The 26,190-nt window shown below is 38.3% G+C and overlaps 1 protein-coding gene and 1 long non-coding RNA gene across 3 annotated transcripts in view; one reads left to right on the top strand and one right to left on the bottom strand.

Moving 5' to 3' along the window:
• Positions 1-8,526, top strand: part of LOC117980283 (uncharacterized) — a 52,208-nt gene extending 43,682 nt beyond the window's left edge. The window contains exon 3 of the long non-coding RNA XR_004671541.3: positions 625-8,526. This is a non-coding gene — a long non-coding RNA (uncharacterized LOC117980283). The remainder of the gene's footprint in view (positions 1-624) is intronic.
• A 337-nt stretch (positions 8,527-8,863) lies between these two features.
• On the bottom strand, positions 8,864-12,700 carry HTR1A (5-hydroxytryptamine receptor 1A). Of its 2 annotated transcripts, none has more exons than XM_034960040.3 (2): positions 10,685-12,700; positions 8,864-8,996 (listed from the first exon to the last, which is right to left on the bottom strand). In XM_034960040.3, exon 1 carries the CDS (start codon positions 12,698-12,700, stop codon positions 11,432-11,434), a length of 1,269 nt encoding a protein of 422 aa, XP_034815931.1. In that variant the 3' UTR covers positions 8,864-8,996; positions 10,685-11,431. The 2 variants fall into 2 exon arrangements, with proteins under 2 accessions (XP_034815931.1, XP_034815930.1); XM_034960039.3 differs by having other exon boundaries at positions 8,865-8,996; positions 9,635-12,700.
• Positions 12,701-26,190: the final 13,490 nt, after the last annotated feature.

The following is a 26,190-nucleotide window of genomic DNA, read 5'->3' as shown; positions in this document are numbered from 1 at the left end:
TGGCAACTCAAATATAGCAGCCATCTGGTTCTTCTGGTAAGGCTTACAAGTGGTAACAGGGTGGTCCACTGTGAAAATCATTACGAACTGAAAGCAATGAACTGAAAGCATTGATAAGCTCTCCCCCACACACTAGAAGCATAGATTAGTGGGTGTGAATGGGTGTGCACATACACTTGACTGAGAGAGAGAGAGAGCCACACAAGGTCACAGGTAAAACAAAGACAAGAAGAGAGAAATGTGAATTTCTAAAGTACATTTATTAGTATTTTACCACTTATCAAGTTCATTCCTCATTTTTATGTCTTATTTTAATTTCCTTAAAATTAAAGTTTTATCATGTGGACAATGCTAGTTTGTAAATGTCCTCTTATTTCTTTCTGAGGCATTCTACTTAACTGTTGAAATGCTTTGGTTGTGTCTTCACCCAAATCTCAACTTGATTAGTTCCCATAATCCCCATATGTCAAGGGAGAGACCTGGTGGGAGGTAATTGAATCATGGGAGTGGTTTACCCCATGCTATTCTCATGATAGTGAGTGAGTTCTCACAAGATTTGATGGTTTTATAAGGGGCTTTTTCCTCACTGCACTGTGTACTTTTCTTTCATGCCATCATGTGAAGAAGGACATGTTTGCTTCCCCTTCTGCCATGATTGTAAGTTTCCTGAGGACTTCCCAGCCATGCTGAACTGGGAGTCAATTAAACTTCTTCCTTTATAAATTACCCGTTCTCAGGTTTGTCTTTATTAGCAGTGTGAGAACAGACTAATACATCTGTCTTCTGTTTTATATGATTAAAAAATCAGGAATGATATTTAATATTCGATGTAACTTTTCTCCTTGCTCTGCAACTACACAACCAATGAAAATCCAATTACAGGTGCTTCCTTGAGCAAATATTAAATAACATTTGTTAAGTAGTTAGTATATAGCAGAGTTTTTGCTAAATATTCCCTGAAATTATTTCATTTAATCTTAAAAAATCACAAAAAGCACATAATCATCTCAATTGACATACAGAAAACATTTGATCAACTTCAACATCCTTTCACAATGAAAACACCTAATAAACTAGGAAAATAAAGAAACTTTCTCAATCTGATAAAGAGCAGCCGTGAAAAACCCACCATTAACTTAACACTCAAATGGTGAAGAACTGAATACTTTTCCCATAAAATCAGGAACAAGACAGGATGTCCACTCTCATCACTTTTATTGCCCCTGATGGTAGAAGTTATAGCAAGGGAACTGGTCAAAAAAAATATAAGACATCCATTTTTTAAAGTAAAACTATATTTGCAGATGGCATAATATATGTAAAATATCTTACGAAATTCACTTAAATACCTACTAAAATAATTTTAGCAAGACTGCAGAATACAAGATCAATATACAAGAATTAATCATATTTTTATACACTAATAATGAACTATTTGAAAATGAAATTTTAAAGCAATCTCATTTACAATAGTGACTAAAAGAAAAAAAATGCCTACAAATAAGTTTAACAAAATAAGTGTAAAACTTGCACCCTAAAAACCACAAAATGGTGTTAAGATAAATTAAATCACACTTAAATAAATGGAAAGGCATTCCATGTCCCTGAATCAGAAGATTTAATATTGGTAAGATGATAATAGATAATACTTTCCATGTGGATATACAGATCCAATGCAATCCCTATTAAAATTCCAGTTACGTTTTTTTCTGAAATTGACAAGCTTATGTCAAAATTTATATGAAAATGCAAGGGATCTAGAATACTTGAAGTGATCTTGAATAAAAGAACAAAGTCAGAGGAATCACATTGCCTGATTTCAAAACTTACTACAAAGGTACAATAATCAAGACTCTGGTACTGCTATAACAATTGACAAATAGTTTAGAGAAATAGAATTGAGAATCCAGAAATAATCCTTTACATTTATGCTTAATTGATCTTCATCAAGGGCATAAAAAACTCAGTGGAGAAATAATATTCTTTTCAACAAATAGTATTGAAAATGGCATTGGCAAAAAACTGAATTTGAGCCCCTTCTATGTATCATACATAAAATAACTCACAAATAAATCAATTACCTAAATGTAAAAACTAAAACTGTAAAACCCTTAAAAGAAAACATCGGAGTAAATCTCCCATGACTTTCTTAGATACAACTCCAAAACACAAGCAAAAAAAAAAAAAAAAAATTGCTGTGATGCAAATGATAATGTTAAGAAAGTGAAAAGATAACAGAATTGGAGAAAAGATTTGTAATTCATAAGCTGATAAGAATCCAGAATAAGGAACTCTTACAACTCAATAATAAAAAGACCTAGTTTAAAAATGAGCAAAGAATTAAAATAGATATTTCTCTAAAGAAGATATGCAAACAGTCAATAAGCATATAACAAGATGCTCAACATCATTAGTCATTAGGAAAATGCAAGTCAAAACCACAATGAGATAATACTTCAGATTCACTAGGATAGCTATAATCAAGAAGACAGATAATAACAAGCATTGGGGAGGATGTGGAAAAATTGGAACCCTCTTACGTTGTTGGTGGGAATTTCAAATGATATAACCATTATGGAAAACAGCTTGGAAGTCCTTCAAAAAGTTAAACATACAGTTATCATATCATCCGGCAATTCCATCTCTAGTTTTATACCCTAGATTAATGAAAATGTACAGTTAGGTAGAAATTTATAAACAAGTGTTCACAACAGCATTATTTATAATAGCCAAAAAGTGGAAACAACCACAATGATCAATTAATGGATAAATTAAATATGATAGAGCCTTAAAACGGAATATTATTTGGCAATAAAAAGACATAAAGTATTGATACATGCTACAACATAAATGAACCTTGAAAACATTATGCTAGATAAAAGGATCTGGTTACAAAAGACCACATGTTAATTGATTCTATTTCGATAAAATGTCCAGAATGGGCACATTTATAAAGATAGAAAGTAGATTGGTGATTGCCTAGGGCTCAAGGATTAGTGGGAAATAAGGAGTGACTGATAAAGAGTACAGGGTTTATTTTGGGAGTGAAGAATATGTTCCAAAAATTGGTTATAATGATGACTGCACAATTCTGTGAGTGTATTTATAACCTTTGAATTATACACTTTAAATGGGTTAATTGTAAGTATGTGAATGAAACCTCAGTAAAGCTGTTTTCAAAATAAAATGATACCATATACCAAGATGACAGTGGTAGCATAGTCAGAAGTAAAATTCAGTAACATTGACCTGGCTTGCCAAGGCAGCTTCTTTTTTCACCATGTAGAGCAGTGGTCCCCAACCTTTCAAAAGCCAGGGACTGATTTTGTGGAAGACAATTTTTCCACTGACTGCAGTGGGCAGGGGTATGGTTTTGGGATGATTCAAGCACATTACATGTATCATTACATTCTCATAAGAAGCGTGCAACCTAGATCCCTCACATGCACTGTTCACAATAGTGTTCGCACTCCTATGAAAATCTAATGCCACAGCTGATCTGACAGGAGACAAGGCTCAGGTGGGAATGCTGGCTCATATAACTGTGCGGCCCAGTTTCTAACAGGCCATGGACAGAACAGATCCATGACCCAGGGGTTGGGGACCCCTGATGTAGATTATATGCCAGAGTTTCAGGGTCATAGCAATACCTACGATTTGGTAAGATCCCACTCGGTGTTTCCCATTAGCTGGCTGAGTCTTATCCTGAGCAAGTTGAATATTAATACCTTCAACCTAATAGGTCTCCAGTCAGGAAGTGGGAAGGCCTTAGAAATTGAACACACAAATTTCCAAATCTGCAATTTCCTGCCATTTCCTTTGTTGGAAATACATCCTTTGTAGTTTCACAGTAAATTGCCCGAGATTTCTTAAGATATATTTATCTGAGGGCTCATTTTCACCAAGCTCCAAACAGTTGCCTCTGATAACTCTTTCGAGGTCACTATCCAAATGTCACCTTATCAGTGAGCAGTCACCTAAACACCAATAAAAAATAGCAACATCCTTTCCCCTTCACCTTAGCACCCCCTATACATCTTACTTCAGCGTATTTCATTTTCCAGATTGCCATCTGATATACTACATACGTATATGATTTTGTTATTGTTGCTTATTTTCTCTGTTCTCTCTGTTGTAAATTCCTTAAGATCTGAGACTGTATTAGTTAGCTTTTCCAATATAACAAATTATTCCAAATTTTAGTGCCTTAAAATAACAACCATTTATTTAGTTCAAAAGTCTGTGCTTTGATAATTTAGATTGAATGAAGCTGAGAGTTTCTTCTGGTCTAGGCTGCCCTCACTCTTGTGTCTACAGTCACTGCCAAGTCTGTCGGGCTCTAGCTGATCCAGAATGGCCTCAGCTGGGATGACTCCTCTGCTCCATCTGGTCTCCTTGTCTCCAGCAAGTGAGCACAGGGTTGTTCACATGACAGTTGGGCAGGGTTACAAGGAAGCAAGTGGAAGAGGACAGAGCCTCTTGAGTTCCATGTTCAGAACTGGTACCACATCAATGCTGCCCCATCGTACTCATCAAAGCAAGGCATAAGGCCAGCCCAGATTCAAGGTATAAGAAAATAGCCTCCATATCTTTTTAAAACATATTCATTACTTCAAATACTTATCATTTTTTGTGTGTGTTGGGCACACGTAAAATCTATTCTGTTAGCAATTTGCAATCACATTGTAAAAGAGGTGAACACATGGAGAAAAATAATGGTGGCCATTTTTGCAAACAACCTGCCAAAAGATTTTACCTAGTTTTTTCACTGCTGTATCCCAAGTATGTAAAACAGTCACTGGCCCATCAGCATTCCAGAAATCTTAGTTGAATGAACAAATGAATTTTATGCCCATTACTCTTGAGTCAGAGCCTCTCCCATAAATTGCTCCTTCTCTGCAGTAAATACTTAGAATAAACTATATTTTTGGTGAATATTTGCAATTGAAGTCCTGTATCTACTGTTCTTTTAAAGTTAAAAATCAGCTTTCACCATTTGATTTCTATCTTCTTTAGTTATTGCAAAGTCAGGCTAATTATTTCCAAAGACTACGAAGCACACCATATTTCACAGGATACTTCCTCTCCAAGGACTTTGGAGGAGTTTGAAAACACTTTCTCATCTCCGCAGCTATATAACAAAAGTGTGTCCTGTTATCTCCCCTGTCTTTTCCTCTCCCTTCTGCTCCCAGCCAGCTTTTTTCCCTTGCATTTCTTCAAAGATGAAACTAGCTTAGACACAACAGAACAACCACTTTCCAATACAAAACAGCTCCTTGAATTACTGGCCTGGACAACGTTCTGAAAGGCAGGGCAATTGCACAGGGTTATAGGCAGTTGGCATGATAATGCTTGGGATAGTGTCAGATATGGAAATGTCTGTGGATTCTGCTCATTTCTCTATTCTTGCCATTGCCACATAAGCAAAGTTGATGGAAAAATAAAAGAAATTCACTGGATACATTAGCCTCACTGCTATGGTCTGAAAGTTTGTGTCCCCCTAAAATGCAAGTGTTGAAACCTAATCACCAATGTAAAATTATTACCAGGTGCAGTATTGGGGAGGTGATTAGGTCAGAAGGAAAGAGGCTTCATGAATGAGATTCACGCACTTATAAAAGAGGCTTCAGAGAGGTTCCTGTCCCTCTTGCCATGGGAGGTTACAGAGAAAAGACAGCCATCTGTGAACAAGTTAGCAGTCCCTCACCAGACAACAAACCTGCTAGTGCCTTGATTTTGGACTTCCCAGCCTCTAGTACTGTCAAATACATTTCTGTTGTCTGTAAACTACCCAATTTATGGTATTTTGTTATAGCAGCCTGAACAGACTAAGACACTAATGGATCTAGATTTTCTAGTAATATAAGGATCAAATAGGTCTCTTATGGTTCTTAAGAAGTGAACTCAAACAGCAAAACTGATTTCCTCTGCTCTCCACTTACTTAACTAGACAGACACAACCTTTAGGCTTCATGTACCATTCTTAATACACTACTTAACATAGTATTTTTGGGTTGCTCTTCCTGAAAGGCTGTTCTCTCTTGGAATTGTGCCCTCTTAAAAAAACATTAACATCCCCTACTAAAAAAGAAATTAATATTAATCAGGGAATTGATCCAATCATTATGTAGTAGCATTCCTCATATACTCATCCAAATGGCAGATTGTTCTAATGCTGTGATATGTATTAATACCTTTTCCAGCAGGCCCCTGCCATCTGGATTGGGAATTCTTTTAGCAGAAGACAAAGCCTTTTCACATTTACCAATGAAGCTGCAAAAGGAAAGACCCACAGGAAAAACAATCCCTGACTTTCCCTTTCTGTCATTCGCCCAAATCTCCCTGGCTCAAAACCTCATCAGCATCTTCTACTCCCTCTCTCTTCACATCCAGACACCAAGTCCTGCCAGTTCCTTCTTTGATGCATTTTTCATCATCTTACTTGTTTTCCATTCCTTCTGCCAGCTTCCCACATTCAGGCCTTTATTGCTCTACACCTGCCTCATTGAAATCACCTCCAAAGAGAACACATCTGCTTTCGTTATTAGTGGTCTCCACTGGCTAAAACCACAGTTTCAGCTTTTTAACCTGGCATAAGTACCTCCATATACAATCTCTAGCACCTTTTTCTGTACTTAACACTACTCTGTGAACCTTCTACTTTAGCTAAAATGTTCTAATTGGTATTTCTAACCAGATCTGCTACTTCAAATTTAAGTGGCACATTATGTGTAAAAACCAGGTGGCAAAATTATAAACATTATATAAGTTTGAATTTTTTGCCTTGTACCTACCCTTGGCCACCCTGTTGCAACTCTTTAATGGTTAATGATTCTCTCCTCATTCTGATGCTCTCCTCCTTACTCTGCTCAAAACTTTCTTCCTCTCATCTAGCCATTCCTTTGGCTTTAGACTCATCTTTTCCTCTCTCTTCCCAGACCCTTTCGGGTTAATACAACACATGGGAGGTTTAGAGTCTGCATCTTTCTCAAGGATCAACATTTGCATAATCAACCCAGGCAATTATCAACATCCAGCAATCAGATAGAAATTTCATACTAGGCCCTCACTTGCCAGGAAGAAGGGATCAGGGTGTTTCCTGTCACCTCATAAGGAATGTCTGCCTTTTCATATTACCTCCCGTCGGCCCAGAGCTCAATCCTACATACAATATACAGCAATATACAGTGTTCTCTACCCACTCTTCCCTTCCCACTATGAGCCCACAGTGATCTTTGTCTTCTGAATTCTTATAGAGCCAAACTCCTGTGATTCATCCTGTTTATATGACACTTTGACCCTGTCATGAGTAGTTACTTGGCCTTATCAGTTTATTTTTATATATTCAAATTGGTTGAAAACTACTTTAAGGTAACAACAGCATCTTATATTAATTTATAGTTTTATATTTCAATATTATCAAGCAGTAGCTGACACATGATCACCGAAAATGGGTTAGTAGGGCTTCTTAGTCACACTGGAAGTGATTAGTAACTAACAATTCCTTCACTTAGTTGAGGTGTTGATAGAGGCCACAGGAAGGCCTGTAGAAAACAGAAAGCCATTGTCCCTAGAGGAAGAGATGCCAGAGGAAGGAGCAAGGGTCGAGAACAGTAATAGCCAAAATTCAACTGAAAAATGTGTCCAATTCAGCATTTTACTCAACATCAGGAACACATTTAGGTAACATGTTGAAAATGACAAACTTCAGATAGTTCTTATTCTATCGATTCCTCTAATTTTACTCTTTTTTTCTTTTTTGGAGATAGTCTTGCTCTGTCACCCAACCTGGAGTGTAGTGGCGTGATCATAGCTCACTGTAACCTTGAACTCCTGGCGATCCTCCTGCTTCCCCTAGGCCTCAAAAAGTGTTGGGTTACAGGTAAGAGCCACCACTAGCACCCTGATTTTATTTTTCACTCTTGGGATAATATGTGTATGTACATACATCGCCTGAACCAAGCTTCATGAGCTTCAGAGTGCTCTCTGCTCTGGCAATAATGGCCCTGACCTTTGTTTACTGGAGGTTTACCCATGCTCACTTTGCCCTGCAGCCATCATTCTGACACCAGAAAGCAGTAGAATGAACAAATATAACAACAGAAACAAGAGGTGTTTTTGACTACTTAAGTAGGGAAATAATAGAGCATAATAATTAATTTTAACATAGTAATACGTCATATATACAAAACCCTACTATGGAAGAAGACCCAGCCAGAAAATAAAATGCCCCTCTACTTTTAATTGATGAACCCCAAAACAATCAACTGTTTCTTTTGAAACAGGGGAGGTTATTTTCCTCCAGCTGAATGTTGCAGGGTAGACAGAGGAGGGATCTCAGCACCACCCACTGTTTTAAAAAGGCAGATTGGACCCCTGTTGCTTTCCCCAGAGACTGTAGTTTTCCTCCACATATCTTCAATTCTGTCCATGTTAGAAAGAAACCTATATGTTACCTGCAGGTGCCAGTCATAGAAAATGCATGGTTTTATGCCTAAATGATATGTGACTTTCTTTTTCCAGAGGCAGATTTTTTTTGAAAGAAATCACCTATCTAGAATGAGTTTTACTGTTGAAAACTACACTTATTTCCCTAAGTCAGATCCCTGACCTGTAAAGAAGGATCTTCTTTTAATCACTGTATTTTTTAACTTTAATTTTAAAATTATACAAATAAATACAAGTAGGTAGAGATTTTGAGTGAAATAAAGATGCATGTGTTGCTGATATCAGTTAATTCTAGCATTACCATTATTAAAGTCTTTTATTGTCACGAGGAAAAGTGAAGGCAATTTTGATGCATCAGCACTTTACCTTAGTATAAATACTTTAAAGTAAAAAGAAAGCATCAGGCACTGTTTTGAGATATGCAGCTATTTTATTTCTCTAAATTCTCTATTGCCGTGACAATTATGCTCCAGTTGGATGTTCCTTCTCCATTCTTGTGTAAATATTCCAAAGCAGAACAAATGTCCAAAAGTCATTGTCATACAATTCTGTAAAAGACACAAATAAATGGAAGTCTCAAAACTTCTAATGTAAAACTTGCTGGCCAAGACATAATTTGGATGAGCAAATTTGGCATTTGGATTATTTTAAATATAGACTTTGTTCTTAAAATTTAGTGTAACATACAGAAAATCTTGGTTTCTGATATAGCTCTACTTAGATTATGTGAGCAAAAATGAAACTGAATTATCAAATGAGTAATAGTTGTGCTGGAGAAGTCTATCTTATCTTCTTCACTGCAGACCCTTCTCAGCATTATACATACATAGACAAACTATTCCCAAAGTTCTAAAACTTTCCCTGTTTAGCTGGGATATGATGTCTACTTCCAGTTTAGAATACAGAAGCAGACACCAAAGGAAAGCTTTGTTCAGTCTGACAAACAATAAAATGGCTTCAAGTGACAGAGCTGTCCTTTCACTTTCTTAATTATAAACAAATTAACTTTTCACTGGCAATTTTTGCAATCTGTAAATGTAATACGGTTCTCAAAACAGCAAATGAAAACATTCGAAAGGTACAGCTGAAGAGAGAAGAGAGTAGGGATCAATTACTTTGTGAATTTTCTGGAAAACAAGACCATTATTCATAAGAAAATTGGAGGCTAGATCAAACAATGACAAACCTCTAGATCTCCATCATGTAGTTGGAAATTTACATCCAGAGTACCTAAATAACTTCCCTTTCTGGGGCAGCAAAGATTTTAACCAGTTTCTCGGCAGGAGTGGCAAGGCTTCAAGAATAACTGAAGGAGAGAAAGCCTGGTATGCTGCACAATTCAAAGGGCAAAAAGGTGGTTTCCGCAGACCCTCGGTACAGCAGAATGGTCACGCTAGGGAGCAATTAATCCCATAAAAGACTCAGCCTCCCCAGGAAGACCACCTCCTAACTAGTCCTTTAGGACCCTGCTATTTAAACTATCTGCCTGTTGTCACAGATAGTGCTAACCTATGGACTATCTGGGCATTCCATTGAAAGCCCAGAATTCCTATTTGGAAAACAAAGTTCTGCTAACTTTGTGTCTTGGATGTCCTGTAAAGCAAATGCAGCGAGTGTTGGGACACGCTAAACAGAATTATTCCCCGATCCAAAAAGGACAAGAGCGTGAATTAGGAGGAAAAATTCTACATCGTAAGGATAAAATTGCTCTTTCAGGTTTTACTGGGGGATCCAGCTGGAGCCTTGGGCACGCGCGCCCTGGGGAACCTTTCCTCTTTGCCGCCCCTGCGTGTCGCCCCTTTAAAGCCTTCTTGGTCTCTCGAATCCCAAGAGTTCTGCGGCATCTTGCGCCACTGGCTAAGGCAAAAACCTCAGGTGTCTACCCGCGCTTCAGGGCGCCCCAGAGCGTAGGCGGAGGAACCCAGATCCTGTAAGTCAGCAGCCGGGAGCGCCTAGCGCGCTGCGAAAGCACAGATGGCTGGGGAGGCGCGCGGATTCCAGGCCTCTCAGCTTCCCCAGAGCGCAAACAGCAGCCGGCTGGCGCCTCCCGCAGTAAGTAAGTGGCGATGTCAGGACGTACACACTCACCAGCTACCTGTACAAACAGCGTCCGCTCTCTCCACTGTATGATTGTCAGTTTCTTTGGTGAGTGCTGACACCAAGGCAAGCATAAACAAAGTGGTCTGCACACCCTCCTCCTCCTTGCTCTCCCCCACTGGCCCGGCCTTGTACTTACAAGTCCACTCTAAGAGATACCTTCTAGCCACTTGCTTTGAGTCCAAGGAAACAAAGGAAATAGGGGTTGTGCACTGCACGAGAGAGTTAATCTCAAGTCTGCGCGAAGACGGGGAATCCCGGGGGCACCGCTGGCACGGGGAAAAGCAGCCTCTTCCGCCTCTCCGGACCAGCAGATTCGTGCATAAGGATGGGCGAGGGCAGAGAGGGAAGCAATGAAAAAAAGAAAAGATGAAAATGGGGAGAAAAAGGTGAATATTTCAAGGGCCACAGAGGGGGAGAGATGGAGCAAATTCCCGAACCTCAAGTCCAAGTTCTAGAAGTTGGGTGATGGGGTGGAGCCCCTTAGTGGGCGCGGCGGCTGTGTGTACAGTTTATTTATTTTTTGAATTTTCTGCCTTGAACTAAGCATTAAACATCCACCGCAAAGATTTAGGAGATAGAAGAGAGAAGAGGCAATTGCCGGGATCGAAACTGATGCTACAGGCAAAGTCTGAGCCAATGTCGCTTCTCACAAACTCTCTGAATTTCCTGGGCTCTCAACGCTCCTCCGCTGGGTCTCCTTTGCACAAAGGGCCCTGCCGTGGAGCAGGAAGTGGGGAGGGGACCAGGTCTGCAAGCCGTGAGCGGAGCAGAGAGAAAGAGGAGAAGTGGCGAATTATCTTAAGTGTTGATTCCCTAGGGTTGGGGGAAGCATAGTGAATGGGACGGATCCTGTAGCCTCGACTGGCCGGCTACTCCTCCGTCATCACTGGCGGCAGAACTTACACTTAATGATCTTCTTAAACGCGTTTTGAAAGTCCTTGTTGAAGTATGCGTAAATGACGGGGTTAAGCAGAGAGTTGGAGTAGCCCAGCCAATTGATTATGGCGCCCAACAGGGTGGGCATGTGGCAGCTGCTCTCGCAGAAGGGCAGAACAAGAGCCACGATGAAGAAGGGCAGCCAGCAGAGGATGAAGGTCCCCATGATGATGCCCAGCGTCTTCACTGTCTTCCTCTCTCGGGCCAGGGCCATCTTGCGCTTCGCCTCGGCGTTGCGCTCATTTTTCCTCTCGAAAGAGGCGGGGGCACAAGGGGTAGGACCAGCCTCGCTGGGCAGAGGCAAGTGCTCTTTGGAGTTGCCCACTCGGTAAACCTCGATCACCTCCAGGGCGGCGCCATCGTCACCTTGCCTCACCGCGCCATTGGCGCACAGAGCACCCCCAGCCTTGCTGTCCACGCCCAGCCTCCAGTTCCTGCTCCCCGACTCTCCATTCACACTCTTCTTGGGCTGCTGGGCGGGAGATGCTCCATGGCGGGTGTCCGCTCCGGTCTTCTCCACCTTTTTGACCGTCTTGCGGATGCGGAAGCGCGCAGCTCGGAATATGCGCCCATAGAGAACCAGCATGAGCAGCAGCGGGATGTAGAAAGCTCCAAAGGTGGAATAGATAGTGTAGCCATGATCCTTGCTAATGGTGCATGCGTCGGGGTCCGAGCGGTCTTCCGGGGTGCGCCAGCCCAGCATGGGCGGGATAGAGATGAGGAAGCCAATAAGCCAAGTGAGCGAGATGAGCGCAGCGGCGCGCCGGGGCGTCCTCTTGTTCACGTAGTCGATGGGGTCCGTGATGGCCCAGTACCTGTCCAGCGCGATGGCGCACAGGTGCAAGATGGATGAGGTGCAGCACAGCACGTCGAGGGCGATGAACAGGTCGCAGGTGACCTGGCCCAGTGTCCACTTGTTGAGCACCTGATACAGCGCGGCCATGGGCAGCACCAACACCGACACCATGAGGTCGGTGACCGCCAAAGAGCCAATAAGATAATTGGCCACGTTCTGCAGGGAGCGCTCCAAGGCGATGGCAGCCACCACGCACGCATTGCCCAGCACCGCGCAGAAGATGAGCGTGCCCAGCAGCAGAGAGGTGATCACTTGGTAGCTGAAGGTCACGTCGGAGATACCACTAGTGTTGCCGCCGGTCTCAAAGGGAGCCGGTGGTGATGTGGTGTTGTTGCCCTGACCAGGGCTGAGCACATCCATGCCTGCGCGCCCGGCGCGGGAAGGGGGAGGGAAGAAAAAGCAGCGCGAAGATTCGCTTCGCCCCTTCCCCTGGGGTCTTCCGCCCTTCTCCTGGGAAGTTTCGGAGGAAGGGAATGCAGAGACCCAAGCAGGAAGTTCTTACTGCTTCGGCGAAGGGTATCTCCGAGGAGCAGCTTTCAGGCGCTCCCTGGGCTCTCGCAGTCCAGCGCGTTCAGAGGCTCCAGCTGGGAAACTGGAGTTGGCCTGAAAGCAGCTCCAGGATCTCCCGGCGGCGGAGAGGTGGCTGGAACGTCTGTCTGTCGCTGTCCATTTTACTTTGCCGCTCCCGAACTGGCTGCCGGAGCTGGAGTCTCCCCACTAGCAAACAGTCTCCAATCCCAGAAATATCTAGAACCGAGAAGCCCCATCCTCCACGGTCACTCTGTGACCCTCCTCTCCCTATTTCCTTCCTTCCCTCTCTCCCCCTCTCTCCTCCTCTCTTCTCTCTCTTCTGCCTCTTTCGTCCCCCTTCTCCCCACCTGCCTTCCCTTTCAGTCTCCCTCTTCCTCCTCACTTCCCTTTATCCCTCTGTGAGTCGCTTCGAAAGCCAGGCTCCTTCCCTCCCACTCTAACCCTCCCCTCCTAATACTTCCCCAACCCCGAGGAGTGCCTCTTTCCTCTGGGTCCCCGCCCTCCTCTCCCTCTAGCTCAGCGTCTTTGCATTCGAGTCTCTTTTTGTCAACAGAGACTCAGAACTCACTTACACACACCAGATCCCTGCCGGTCAGACCAAGGTTGTAACAAATAAACTCCGCCTCCAACCCAGCAAAACTGGGGTTGGAAAAACTTGGGGGAGGGAATTCCAACTACTCCTTGCCTCATATTATCTGCCAAATTCTTAAATCGTGTCAGCATCCCAGAGTGGCAATAGGAGATGAGAAAAGGAAGCATAGGGAGCCTGCATGGGAAGGTGAACAGTCCTGGGTCAGTCTCCCAATTATTGCTAATTGATGGAAGAAGACCGAGTGTGTCTTCGTTTTTAAAAAGCTACCTCCGTTCTCGCGCCGTTGCACTCCAGCCTGGGCGACAGAGCGAGACTCTGTCTCTAAAAACAAACGAACAACGACGACAACAACAACAAAACGGTACCTCCGTTATCATCTAACAGTCCAGCCTTACTCCCTCAGGGAGAATATTGCCTGTGACTTTTTTTTTAACCCTGGGGAACTGGGAGAGAACGAAATTATAAAGGACGTGTCAAAGGACAAGGAGAGGTAAACAACTGCATCTCGAAATGAAGAACAAAACTCAGTGTGATATATATTCTAAACACACACACACTTTTCCATCACTACTACACTTGTAATTTCAGTGACACTGCCACTTCCCATAGCTTTGTGGCTAGTAAATTCAGGGATGGAAATATTTTGCATATGTGTTCTAAGTGAAGCCTGGCATTTTACATGGCCTTTTGCACTTCTTACCAGAGCCTGCAAACCTCTGGGGGAAACTTGGTGGAATCCCGGTTCGCTAGCCGGCTAGCCTCTCTTAATCTCAGAAACTGGGTTCAGCACCTGGGACAGTTCTAAGCAATGAGGGTTTATGTCGCCACCTTCTGGCAAATGTTTTAGAGTGCCATCTGGAAACCCTTATGCAGAAATGAAGCAAGTATTGAGGAAATACAACAACTTCTAGAAAGAGGAAGACAGTTATTAAAAGACAAGGTAGTATTGAGTTTTGTCTCCTTCCTATTTTCTTTAAAAATTTATTTTAGTGCCCTCTTTCGCTCTGAACCTTATATATCCGGCCTATTATATGTTTTAGCTTCCTTCGAAAGCCTGAAGTATCTGTCATTCACAAGTTCTAACTGGGAATGCCATTTTAATAAAGCTAGGCAAACACTTTCACCTGTGTTGGTTTTGTGCTGTCATAACCTGAACTTTGGAACTGACATAAATTTACCTTTTGTTGGAGAAACAAATAGTATTGCATTTTCCAAATGATTTAACATTTGGAAATGTTAAATCACTGAAAATAAAGATACTTACAAGGGTTTGTTCTAAGCTGTTTCCTTTAACAAGAAAAACAAATTTAATCACATTTGAGCATTGATAAAGAATGGGACTTCTAAGCAACTACAGTAAACATACCACACAACATTTCACTTATACATCCTGATTGCATGCCTGAGGTGAAAGGAATGCAATCTCAAAAGCAGTTGACACTGGATAACATGAACAGATTCACTACAGATTGCAATAATCTTAATATTGTGTTCAAATCTGAGCTCTGAATTTCATAGCTCTGAATTCTCCAAGCCCAAACAAAAGAGCAATCACCAAAGCATCAAAAAGAATCCAGTTGGGCCAATGCATTACAATACAGGACAGTGTGTTTGGATAAGGTTTTTTTTTTTTTTTTTTTTTTTATAGTTCAGTGCTGGGCACAGTTCCCACTCAATCATTTCAGCATGCCACCACAATGAGCCTGCCATTTGTGATGATTCATGGCATTGAAAAGAAAGAGATAAGTATACATGGTAATGCTGTTTACAGACTCTGAAGAAGTCTTTTAAGATTTGTGAAGGTATCTATTTCCACTTCTAAAGTCTCTTCACAAATATAGAACTATATTTACAGTTAAAATAGAGTTAGAGGTCCAAAAATTATAATGGGAAAATATTTAAAAGCTGAATTATCTAAAATTAAACTTTGAAATTATAGTTGAGACTATAAACAAAGTAAAATAAAGGAAACTTAAAATTTAAGAAGCAAATATATGCATATCAAGAACATAATTAAGAATTGTGTCAAACAACACATGTAAATATGTAAATCACAAATAAATCAATAAATATGTTAGTTAGAATTCTGCTTTCATCTGTTGGATCCCAAATAGTTTAATAACGGACAAATTTATTTTTTCTCATCAAGAAAGTTAAAATGCTGTAAAATCTGGAATTAATATTCCTGAGGTATAGCATTTGTTATTCTGCTTCAATATGCTATGATGTAGAATTTATCAAAGTTTTTAAAAATCCAAAGTAATTCAAGTTTTTTCTTAGTAATAATATACATAATATATCAAACATTTTATTTCTTACAATTTAAAAGTTTTTAAAGGCACACTTATGAATACTAGGAGGGAAATAGAAGTATGAAAGTATGCAGCACTGACTATGGTTCCATAGTCTGCAAGTGACTAATAGATATTTATGTTTAACTTTTTAAAACTAATAATACTGTGATATATAATAAATGATATATGCAGAATGATATTGCATTTCTTCATTTTCACTTAGCCAATTCTTCTATGTTTAACTCTTAAAGATACAGAATACCAAATATTTCTTAAGTAAATGCTGCAAACCAAAGCTCCTGCATAAAGAGATGAGCTCTTATTCTTCAAGGCCTCTAAAGTTAACCTAAAGAAAAGCAAGCTTTATAACGGATATTATTGATGATATCATTTGAAAAGAAAAATTCTAGTCATTCTGCCTTTATTCCTTTTTGAATTTACTAGATGCCAGCATAAACTTGTCAGGTTATGAATTTAGGGTATGATATATCATCCATCATGTGAAATTTCTCTAAAATAGTTTTAAAAAGATAAATATTTTTAACATTTTCACAGGAAATTTGATACACACCCAGCATTTCAATGTAATTCCTTGACCAGGGACACAAACTAAAAAGATTTAAGCTGAAGTTTTGCTGTGAACCTTGAAGCCCTATCATTACTGAAGGCTGATGGTTGGAGTTTCTCAGTAATTGGTATGTTTGTCCATTATCCCCAAACTATGGCTGAATTGTTTTTATTACTGAAGAAAGAATCTATACAGTAAAGAGTTGAATATTTGCTTATGAGATTATAAAAGTTGTTTCTAAAAGCTCCTATGGAAAAAAATTTTTTACTTTTTTTTCATGTAATTGAAACTAGAATCAATTATTTTGTTAGGTTAAAAATATTATTCTAAATTTAATTCTTCCCAATCCCCAAATACTGTAGCAGTAGGGCAATTGTGTTTTGTTCAGAACTATGAATTTTGATTGGAAATGACTAGGAGAAACAACTTATAGGAAATTTTCCTTACATAATTTGGGAAATGTGGTCTTCTGATTATCAGTGAAAAGATTCAAGAAATGCAACCAAAATGCCAAGAAAATAATTTTTCTTTAAAACAACACGGTTTGTTTTTGTATTGTTTTCTTGACTTTTTTGTTGTGTTTTGCTTTTTTCTTATCTAATCCTCACCATTTACCTTCTCTAATAATATCATTTCTTCACTGCTTTTTATCCCTGTCAGGCACTTGCAGGCCTGGAATTGCACTGGGTTTTCAATGATAAAACACAAACAGTGGAAGCCTCAATCTCTGCTTTTGAGAATTGTATGGTTGACTTAGTGCATTGAGTACACATACTAAAAGCACAGTACATAAAGAGTGAAAAATATAACATGTGTTCACTATGTGTGTGACTTGAACAAATTAATTAACCCTCTTATTTCCTCAGTAATAAAACGAGTGTAATAATAGACTTGTGAAGATTAAACCATTTAACACATTTCACTGGCTCATAATAAACACACAATAATGATTAAACAATAATAGTAATAAGACAGATGCAAAGTAAAAATATTAATTCTCTCTCTACTGATAATCGCTCTAAAGTATGGAAAAAGAGAGCTGGATGGCCTTAGAGAGTGAAGACTGAAAAAAAAGTCTCTTTCATGGGAGGATATATTAGGAAAGAAATTTGCATGTGGATGTTACATTCTCCCCATTCTTTAAAGTATTTGGTAAGCTTCCAGTTCTCTGGGAAATTCTGAGTAAAAGACAAGTAGAAAACAAGATGTGATTGCTGCATTCTGAGACTTCTTTACATAATCAGAAGTCAGTGAAGGGAATAAAAGAACATGCCAATGAAAGTTCAATGATCAGTATTGAAAACGACCCTACTCTTTCCCTGGAAGTTCATGCATTTGTTCAAAAGCATAAAATAAGTATTTGAAATTTGTAAGTCCTAATAAAATGTTTAAAGTTCAGTCAAAACCCAAAAAGAGTATTTTTATTGTGAGAAATTATCAGATTTATACTGACAAGCATTAATAAATGTACTTTTACAATGCTATCCTTCTGTCAATATTTTTATTGTTCACTTTTGAAAGAGTAAGAGCATAGTCGGGGTGAGAAAAATGCTTGGAATGTTAGTTCAAAATTTCCTATTAATCTAAAGATAATTGGAAATTAAATTCAGTCTAACAATTATTGAAGCAAAATGCAGTTATTCTGATTAACTTAACAGGTGGAAATGCCCACATTTTTATTTTCTTTGGCAAGTGACATTTTTGTGTAAAACTTAAATCAGTGCTTAATATTATACAGTATTTTAATGTTTCTATACAACATGCTATTATACAAATGCAATAATTGTGATTATAAAATACTGGTCTAAAACTGCGTCATTTGGTGTATTGAAGCAGTAATGTGTTGGTTGAGTATAGCCACTCAGGGCCACAGTTCTATATTCAAATAACTACTCTGCAACGTACTAGCCTTGAATTATTTCCTTAATTTTTTTACATTTTATTATATATTAAATAGGATTTATTAAAAATATAAAGAATAATATAATAAATGCCTATGTGCTTAAGAAAAGCTTTTAAAAATAGCATTGATTCAATTGAAGTTCCTGTTTACTCTTGAATTTAGTGTTTATTATTCCCATGAATGTCTTTGTATTCTTATACGATATGTATGTTTCCCTAAGCAATTGAGAAATGGTATCATTCTATATACAGTCTTTTGCAACTTTTTTTTTTTTGCTCAACATTATCCTTGTGAAATTTGTCTGTATTGATACAAGCTACTTCATATAATTCTACTTCATTTATTGTCACTGTTCTGTGGATTTAAATTGTATGAATAGTGCCACAGTTACATATCCATTCTCTGGTTAGATTCTGCTCTTATAAATAACACTTCTATGCACATTCTCATGTATATCTTTTTGCATCCATGTATCTTAGACTAGATTAGCATGTTTCAAATAAATTACATGGGGATCTTGTTTGAAATGCAGATTTCCACACAGTAAGTCTGGGGTGCAACCCAAGACCCTGCATCTCTACTAAGCTCCCAGATGACACTGATATTGCTGCTTTATAGACTATATTTAGAGTAGCAAGGATCTAAATATACCAAGTGGAATATCGAGTCCTAAGGTATGACCAAATTCTGCTTGACTAGATAAAACCTAATTCTTCTCCAAACTGGTTATATAAAATTTCATAACCACTGCTGTGGGTTGAATTGTGTCCCCCAGGAGGATAAAGGATTCACATTGTCTGTGAATATGACCTTATTTAGAAATAGGGTCTTGGCAGATGTAGCCAAGTTAAGAAGAAGTCATACTGGATCAGTGGGTGTTCTAATCCAATGGTTGGTGTCCTTATAAAATGATGGAAATTTGAACATAGAGAAGAAATACCATGTGAAGACACAGAGACACACAGACACAAAGGAAAGAATGCCATGTGAAAACAGAGGCAAAGATTAGAGTTATGCTACCACAAGCCAACGAAGACCAGGGACTGTTGGCAACCACCAGAAGCTAGGACAGGTGCATACAGCGGATTCTCCCTTAGAGTTGTCAGTTTGGGCTGTAACACTTTCGTGTCAGATTTACAACTTCCAGAAATGTAAAACAATGCATTCCTGTTGATTTAAGCCATCTGGTTTGTGGTGCTTCCTTGTGTTCCTAGCCCTTGGAAACTAATACAACCATTAAAAAATGGTTTACATTCCCATTGCTTCATCAGGGTTGACTGTTTTTTCATGTTTCTTCACAGTGGACTATCATATATTCTAATATATGATCATATATTTTGATCACATATTTTGCTTATTTTTAAATTGGTTCTTTTGTTGTTTGTTGTTTTGTTTGTCTTAACTTACTGAAGTCCATTATCTATTATGGATATTAACAACTTCTCCCTGTAGTTCTGTCTATATTTGTTTAACATACTTTGAGGACATGATAGTAGGTACATACAATGTTAGAATTAGTCTATCACCCTGCTGCTTTAAATAGTTATCCTCTTTATCCCTAATAACATCTGTTGTCTTAAAGTCTACTTTGTCTATACTAATTATTTTTTGTTATTTTTTGCCTACTATATATTTTTCTATATTTTAAATTTTGTCTTTTCAGTATCTTCAAGTTTTAGGTTAATTTCTTATACAAATACAAATATGATAGTTACTTTCTTTTCAAATCTGAAAATCTTAGTTTTTAACTGGTAAGTTTAGTTTTAATTTTATTATGACTATTCCTGTATTATAAATTATTTTTAGGCCAGGTACGGTGACTCACACCTGTAATCCTAGCACTTTGGGAAGCCAAGGTGGGCGGATCACTTGAGTCCAGGAGTTCAATAAATACTTTTAACCATGTTATTTTATGTTAAAAAAACATGAACATACTGTGTATTTGGTGCTTCTCTTATACTTACTCTTTCCTTCTAGTCTACCCAATAAGTTTTAAAATTAATTTTCTTCCTCTATTGCATTATTATAGAAATTCTACACCCTATTTCTGGATTATCTTATAATTTTAACATACATAAACAAATTAAAGTATAAAGATTATTTATACTTTTCACTACTTTCAAGCTATACAAATGCCTTTAAATACTTTAACTCAGATCACCCCCATCTTCTAGGGTATTGTGAAATAATTAGTTACCTTGATTTTGACTTTTACTTCATTAATTAAATATGATTATTTCATTATTTATTTCAGTATGAATATTTGCTTTTACTTGCCCACATGTTTACTAATTTATTTGATTATCATTTCTTCTTGTAGCTCAGCTATTTCTTCTGAAATTATTTTCTTTCTGCCTTAAGAATATCCTTTGGAATTTCTTTTATAAGGGTCTGTTACAAATATTAATAAGTTCTATTTTTTATTGACTGACATTTTTATTTCCCCCTCATTTAACTAACTACACAATTTTAGATTGATAGCTTGTGTGTGTATATATATATGTATATATATATATATGCTCTCAGAACTGGAAAATATTATATAAATATTATTCACTTTGTGTTGTCATTGATAAAAAATCAACTCTCAGTTGTCAGTTATGTATAAGAAATCTTCCTTTTACTCCAGCCGCATTTAATATCTTTTCTGGTATTTATTTTGTTCTGAAATTTCACCTTAATATGTCAAGATGTGGATTTTTTTTTCTTAGTTTTCCCGGGATTCATTTTACTTGTTGAAACTGAGGATTTACACTTTTCATAAATACTGATTCGCTCATTCACAATTAATTCAACAGATATTGCCTTTCCCTCATTCTTCTATTCTCTGCTTATGCAATTGTAAATATACTAAGAAAAAGAAAACTTCTCCTGTCCTCCATGTCTCTTAATCTCTCTGTCATATTTTGTTTTATTTTTCTTTCTTTTTTTTTTTTTCTGAGAGAGTATCTCATCCTATCACCCAGGCTAGAGTGCAGTGGTGTGATCACAGCTCACTGCAGCCTCCACCTGCCAGGCTCAAGCAATCCTCCCACTTCAGCCTCCTAAGTAGCTGGGGACCACAGGCATGTGCCACCAGGCCCAGCTAATTTTTTTTTTTTTTTTTTTGAGACCGAGTCTTGCTCTGTTGCCCAGGCTGGAGTGCAGTGGCGCAATCTCAGATCACTGCAACTTTCACTTCCCAGGTTCAAGCAATTCTCCTGCCTCTGCCTCCAGAGTGGGTGGGACTACAGGCACCTACAACAATGCCCAGCTAATTTTCTGTATTTTAGTAGAGACAGGGTTTCACTGTGTTGCCCAGGCCGTTCTCAAACTCCTGAGCTCAGGCAGTCTGCCTGCCTCAGCCTTCCAAAGTGCTAGGATTACAGGTATGTGCCAGCATGCCCTGTCAATTTTTTTTTTTTTAACTTTAAGTTGAGGGATACATGTGCAGAATATGTAAGTTTGTTACATAGGTATAGGTGTGCCATGGTGGTTTGCTGCACCTATCAATCTGTCATCTAGGTTTTAAACCCCACATTCATTAGCTATTTGTCCTGATGCTCTCCCTCTCCTTGCCCCTACCCCTCACAGGTCCCAGTGTGTGTTGTTCCCCTCCCTAAGTCCATGTATTCTCATTGTTCAACTCCCACTGATGAATGAGAACATGCAGTGTTTGGTTTTCTGTTCCTGTGTTAGTTTGCTAAGGATGATGGCTTCCAGCTTCATCCATGTCCCTGCAAAGGACATGATCTCATCCCTCTTTGTGGCTGCATAGTATTCCATGGTGTATATGTACCACATTTTCTTTATCCAGTCTATCATTGATGTGCACTTTGATTGGATCCATGTCTTTGCCATTGTGAATAGTGCTGCAGTAAGCATATGTGTGCATATATCTTTATAATATAATGATTTATATCTCTTTGGGTGTATACCCAGTAATGGGATTGCTGGGTCAAATGGTATTTCTGATTCTAGATCCTTGAGGAATTGTCATACTATCTTCCACAATGGTTGAAGTAATTGACATTCCTACCAACAATGTAAAAGCATTCCTATTTCTCCGCAGCCTCTCCAGCATCTATTGTTTCTTGACTTTTTAATAATCATCATTCTGACTGGTGTGAGATAGTATCTCATTGTGGTTTTGATTTGCATTTCTCTAATAATCAGTGATGTTGAGCTTTTTTATAATAAGTTTGTTGGCTACATAAATCTCTTCTTTTGAGAAGTGTCTGTTCATATCCTTTGCCCACATTTTGATGGAGTTGTTTTTTTCTTGTAAATTTGTTTAAGCTCCTTGTAGATTCTGGATATTAGACCTTTGTCAGATGGGTATATTGCAAAATTTTTTTCCCATTCCGTAAGCTGCCTGATCACTCTGATGATAGTTTATTTTGCTGTGCAGAGCTCTTTATTTAATTGGATTCCATTTGTCAATTTTAGCTTTTGTTGCAATTGCTTTTGGTTATTTTAACATAAAAATTTTGCCCATGCCTATGTCCTGCTGTATTAAAGAGACCCGTGTCATGTGCAAAGACACATATAGGCTCAAAATAAAGAAATGCAGAAAAATTTACCAAGCAAATGTAAAGCAGAAAAAAAGCAGGGGTTGCAATCCCAGTCTCTGACAAAACAGACTTTAAACCAACAAAGATAAAAAAAGACAAAGAAGAGCATTACAGAATGGTAAAGGGATCAATTCAACAAAAAGAGCTAACTATCCTAAATATATATGCAATCAATACAGGAGCACTCAGATTTAAAAAACAAGTTCTTACAGACCTACAAAGAGACTAAGACTCCAACACAGTAGTAGTAGGAGACTTTAACACCCCACTGTCAATATTAGACAGATCAATGACACAGAAAATTAACAAGGATATTCAGGACGTGAACTCAGCTCTGGATCAAGTCGACCTAATAGATATCTACAGATCTCCACATGCCAAAACAACAGAATATACATTCTTCTCAGTGCCACATGGCACTAAATTACACTAAAATTGACCACATAATTTGGAAGTAAAACACTCCTCAGCAAATGAAAAAGAACTGAAATTATAACAAACAGTCTCTCAGACCACAGTGCAATCAAATTAGAACTCAGGATTAAGAAACTCACTCAAAATCACACACCTACACGGAAATTGAAAAACCTGCTCCTGAATGACTCCTGGGTAAATAATGAAATTAAGGCAGAAATCAAGTTCTTTGAAACCAATGAGAACAAAGAGACACCATACCAGAATCTCTGGGATGCAGCTAAAGCAGTGTTGAGAGGGAAATTTATAGCACTAAAATGCCCACATCAGAAAGTTAGAAAGATCTCAAATCAACACCCTAACATTGCAATTAAAAGAACTAGAGAAGCAAGAGCAAACAAATTCAAAATCTAGCAGAAGACAAGAAGTAATTAAGATCAGAGTGGAACTGAAGGAGGTAGAGACACGAAAAACCCTTCAAAAAATAAAAGAATCCAGGAGCTGGTTTTTTGAAAAAATTAATAAAATAGATAGACCACTTGTTAGACTAATAAAGAAGAAAAGAGAGAAGAATCAAGTAGACACAATTAAAAATGATAAAGGAGATATCACCACTGACCCCACAGAAATACAAACTACCATCAGAGAATACTATAAACATCTCTATGCAAATAAACTAGAAAATCTAGAAGAAATGGACAAATTCCTGGACACATACACCCTCCAAAGACTAAACTAGGAAGAATTCGAATCCCTGAATAGACCAATAACAAGTTATGAAATTGAGACAGTAATAAATAGCTTACCAACCAAGTAAAGCCCAGGACCAGATGGATTCACAGCCACATTCTACCAGAGGTACAAAGAGGAGCTGGTACCATTCCTTCTGAAAGTATTCCAAACAATTGAAAAGGAGAGACTCCTCCCTAACTCATTTTATGAGGCCAGCATTATCCTGATACCAAAACCTGGCAGAGACACAACAAAAAAAGAAAACTTCAGGCCAATATCCCTTAAGAACATCAATGCAAAAATCCTCAATAAAATACTGGCAAACCAAATCCAGCAGCACATTCAAAAGTTTATCTGTCATGATCAAGGATAGCTTCATCCCTGGAATGCAAGGCTGGTTCAACACACGCAAATCAATAAGTGTAATCCATCACATAAACGCAACCAAAAGCAAAAACCATATGATTATCTCAATAGATACAGAAAAGGCTTTTGATAAAATTCAGCATCCTTCATGTTAAAAACTCTCAATAAACTAGGTATTTCTGGAACATATCTCAAAATAATAACAGCTATTTATGACAAACCCACAGCCAGTGTCACACTGAATGGGCAAAAGCTGGAAGCATTTCCTTTAAAAACTGGCACCTGACAAGGAAGCCCTGTCTCACCACTCCTATTCAACATAGTACTGGAAGTTCTGGCCAGAGCAATCAGGCAGGAGAAAGAAATACAGGGTATTCAAATAGCAAGAGAGGAAGTCAAATTGTCTCTGCAGATGAAATGATCCTATATTTAGAAAACTCCATTGTCTTAGGCAAAAGTTTCCTTAAGCTGATAACTTTTTTTATTTTTAGTAGAAACAGAGTGTTGCTATGTTGTCCAAGCTATCTCTGTCATATTTTCCATTTTTCTTTCTGTACTGTATTCTGATTTATTCCTTCATATTTATCTTCCAATCTATTAATTCTGTCTTCAATTACGGCTGATCTTCTATTTAACGAATCCTCTAGGTTTTCAATTTTAACTATTTATTTTATTTTTAGAAATTTGATTTATTTTTTCAAATATACCTAGTTACTGTAGTAGACTTCTGTTTCTTTCTCATGTGTATGATTCTATTATTTCTGTTAATATTTTAAACATGCTGATTTTATATTCAGTCTCTAATTATTCCAATGTTTGTGTCCCTGGATGTCTATTTGTCTGGTGATTGTTTCTGCTGAGTCTCACTCCTGGAAGCTTGCTTTCTATTGGGTGTGGTGATTTTATATCATTAGCTCATATTTGGCCAGTCTCTGTTTATGGAAATCCTGAGGATGTGGTTTAAGAGAAAATTCTTCCAGGAAGATTTGTTTTTCCTTACATTACATAAAACAGTATGCTACTAACCTGTGTAAAGGTATCTTCTCTGACTAGGTATTATCAGAGGAGATTTTATCCCTGTGTAGGATTCAAGCCAGAGAAACCCATTGTTTTTCTGGCCTACCCTTCACTGAAGATCTTTTACAGTTCTCGTTTTATGTAGCTGCTTCCATTACAATCCCCATCTCGTATATGATCAAGGATTTGTTCTGGTTCATTGAAGAGGCATTAAAACTTCAGCATTTAGGCCTCTCTGAACAGCAAATGTCCTCCAAGATATTTAAAGCTTCAGTGCTGGCTTATTACTCTGGTTTTTGTTTCCATCATTTTGAGACTACTAAAGATTTTCCTTAACTTCTAGGAAGCTCAGCTATACCTGTTACTGATAATTTATCCCTAATTTTTTGACATTTTGTAGTGAGAAAAAGTGTAGAGCAGAGAGTTTGCAATATTTATCAGAAGCAGAAGATTTAAAAATTTCTACCTTATTAGGTTGCATCAAGATTAAATAAAAAAGTCAACTAAAGAATTTAGTAGAGTTATTTGCATCATGTACTCAACAAATGTTAGTAAAATAAAAATCTTTTTTTATTACTGTGCTTTAAGTTCTAGGGTACATGTGCACAATGTGCAGGTTTGTTACATAGGTATACATGTGCCATATTAGTTTGCTGGACCCATTAACGCATCATTTACATTAGGTATTTCTCCTAATGCTATCCCTCCCCCTGCCCACCACCCCACGACAGGCCCCCGTGTGTGATGTTCCCCGCCCTGTGTCCAAATGTTCTCATTGTTCAATTCCCACCTATGACTGGGAACATGCAGTGTTTGGTTTTCTGTCATTGTGGTAGTTTGCTCAGAATGATGTTTCCAGCTTCATCCATGTCCCTGCAGA

This window comes from Pan paniscus, chromosome 4 (genome assembly GCF_029289425.2).
Source record: "Pan paniscus chromosome 4, NHGRI_mPanPan1-v2.0_pri, whole genome shotgun sequence".
In the NCBI taxonomy this organism is placed as follows: domain Eukaryota; kingdom Metazoa; phylum Chordata; class Mammalia; order Primates; family Hominidae; genus Pan; species Pan paniscus.
The sequence above is the reverse complement of the archived record's forward strand: the minus strand, read 5'-3'. Positions and strand labels throughout refer to the sequence as shown.

What these genes read in the sequence shown, in the direction of transcription:
- HTR1A (XM_034960040.3), bottom strand. Translation starts at nt 12,700, where the DNA reads ATGGATGTGCTCAGCCCTGGTCAGGGCAACAACACCACATCACCACCG.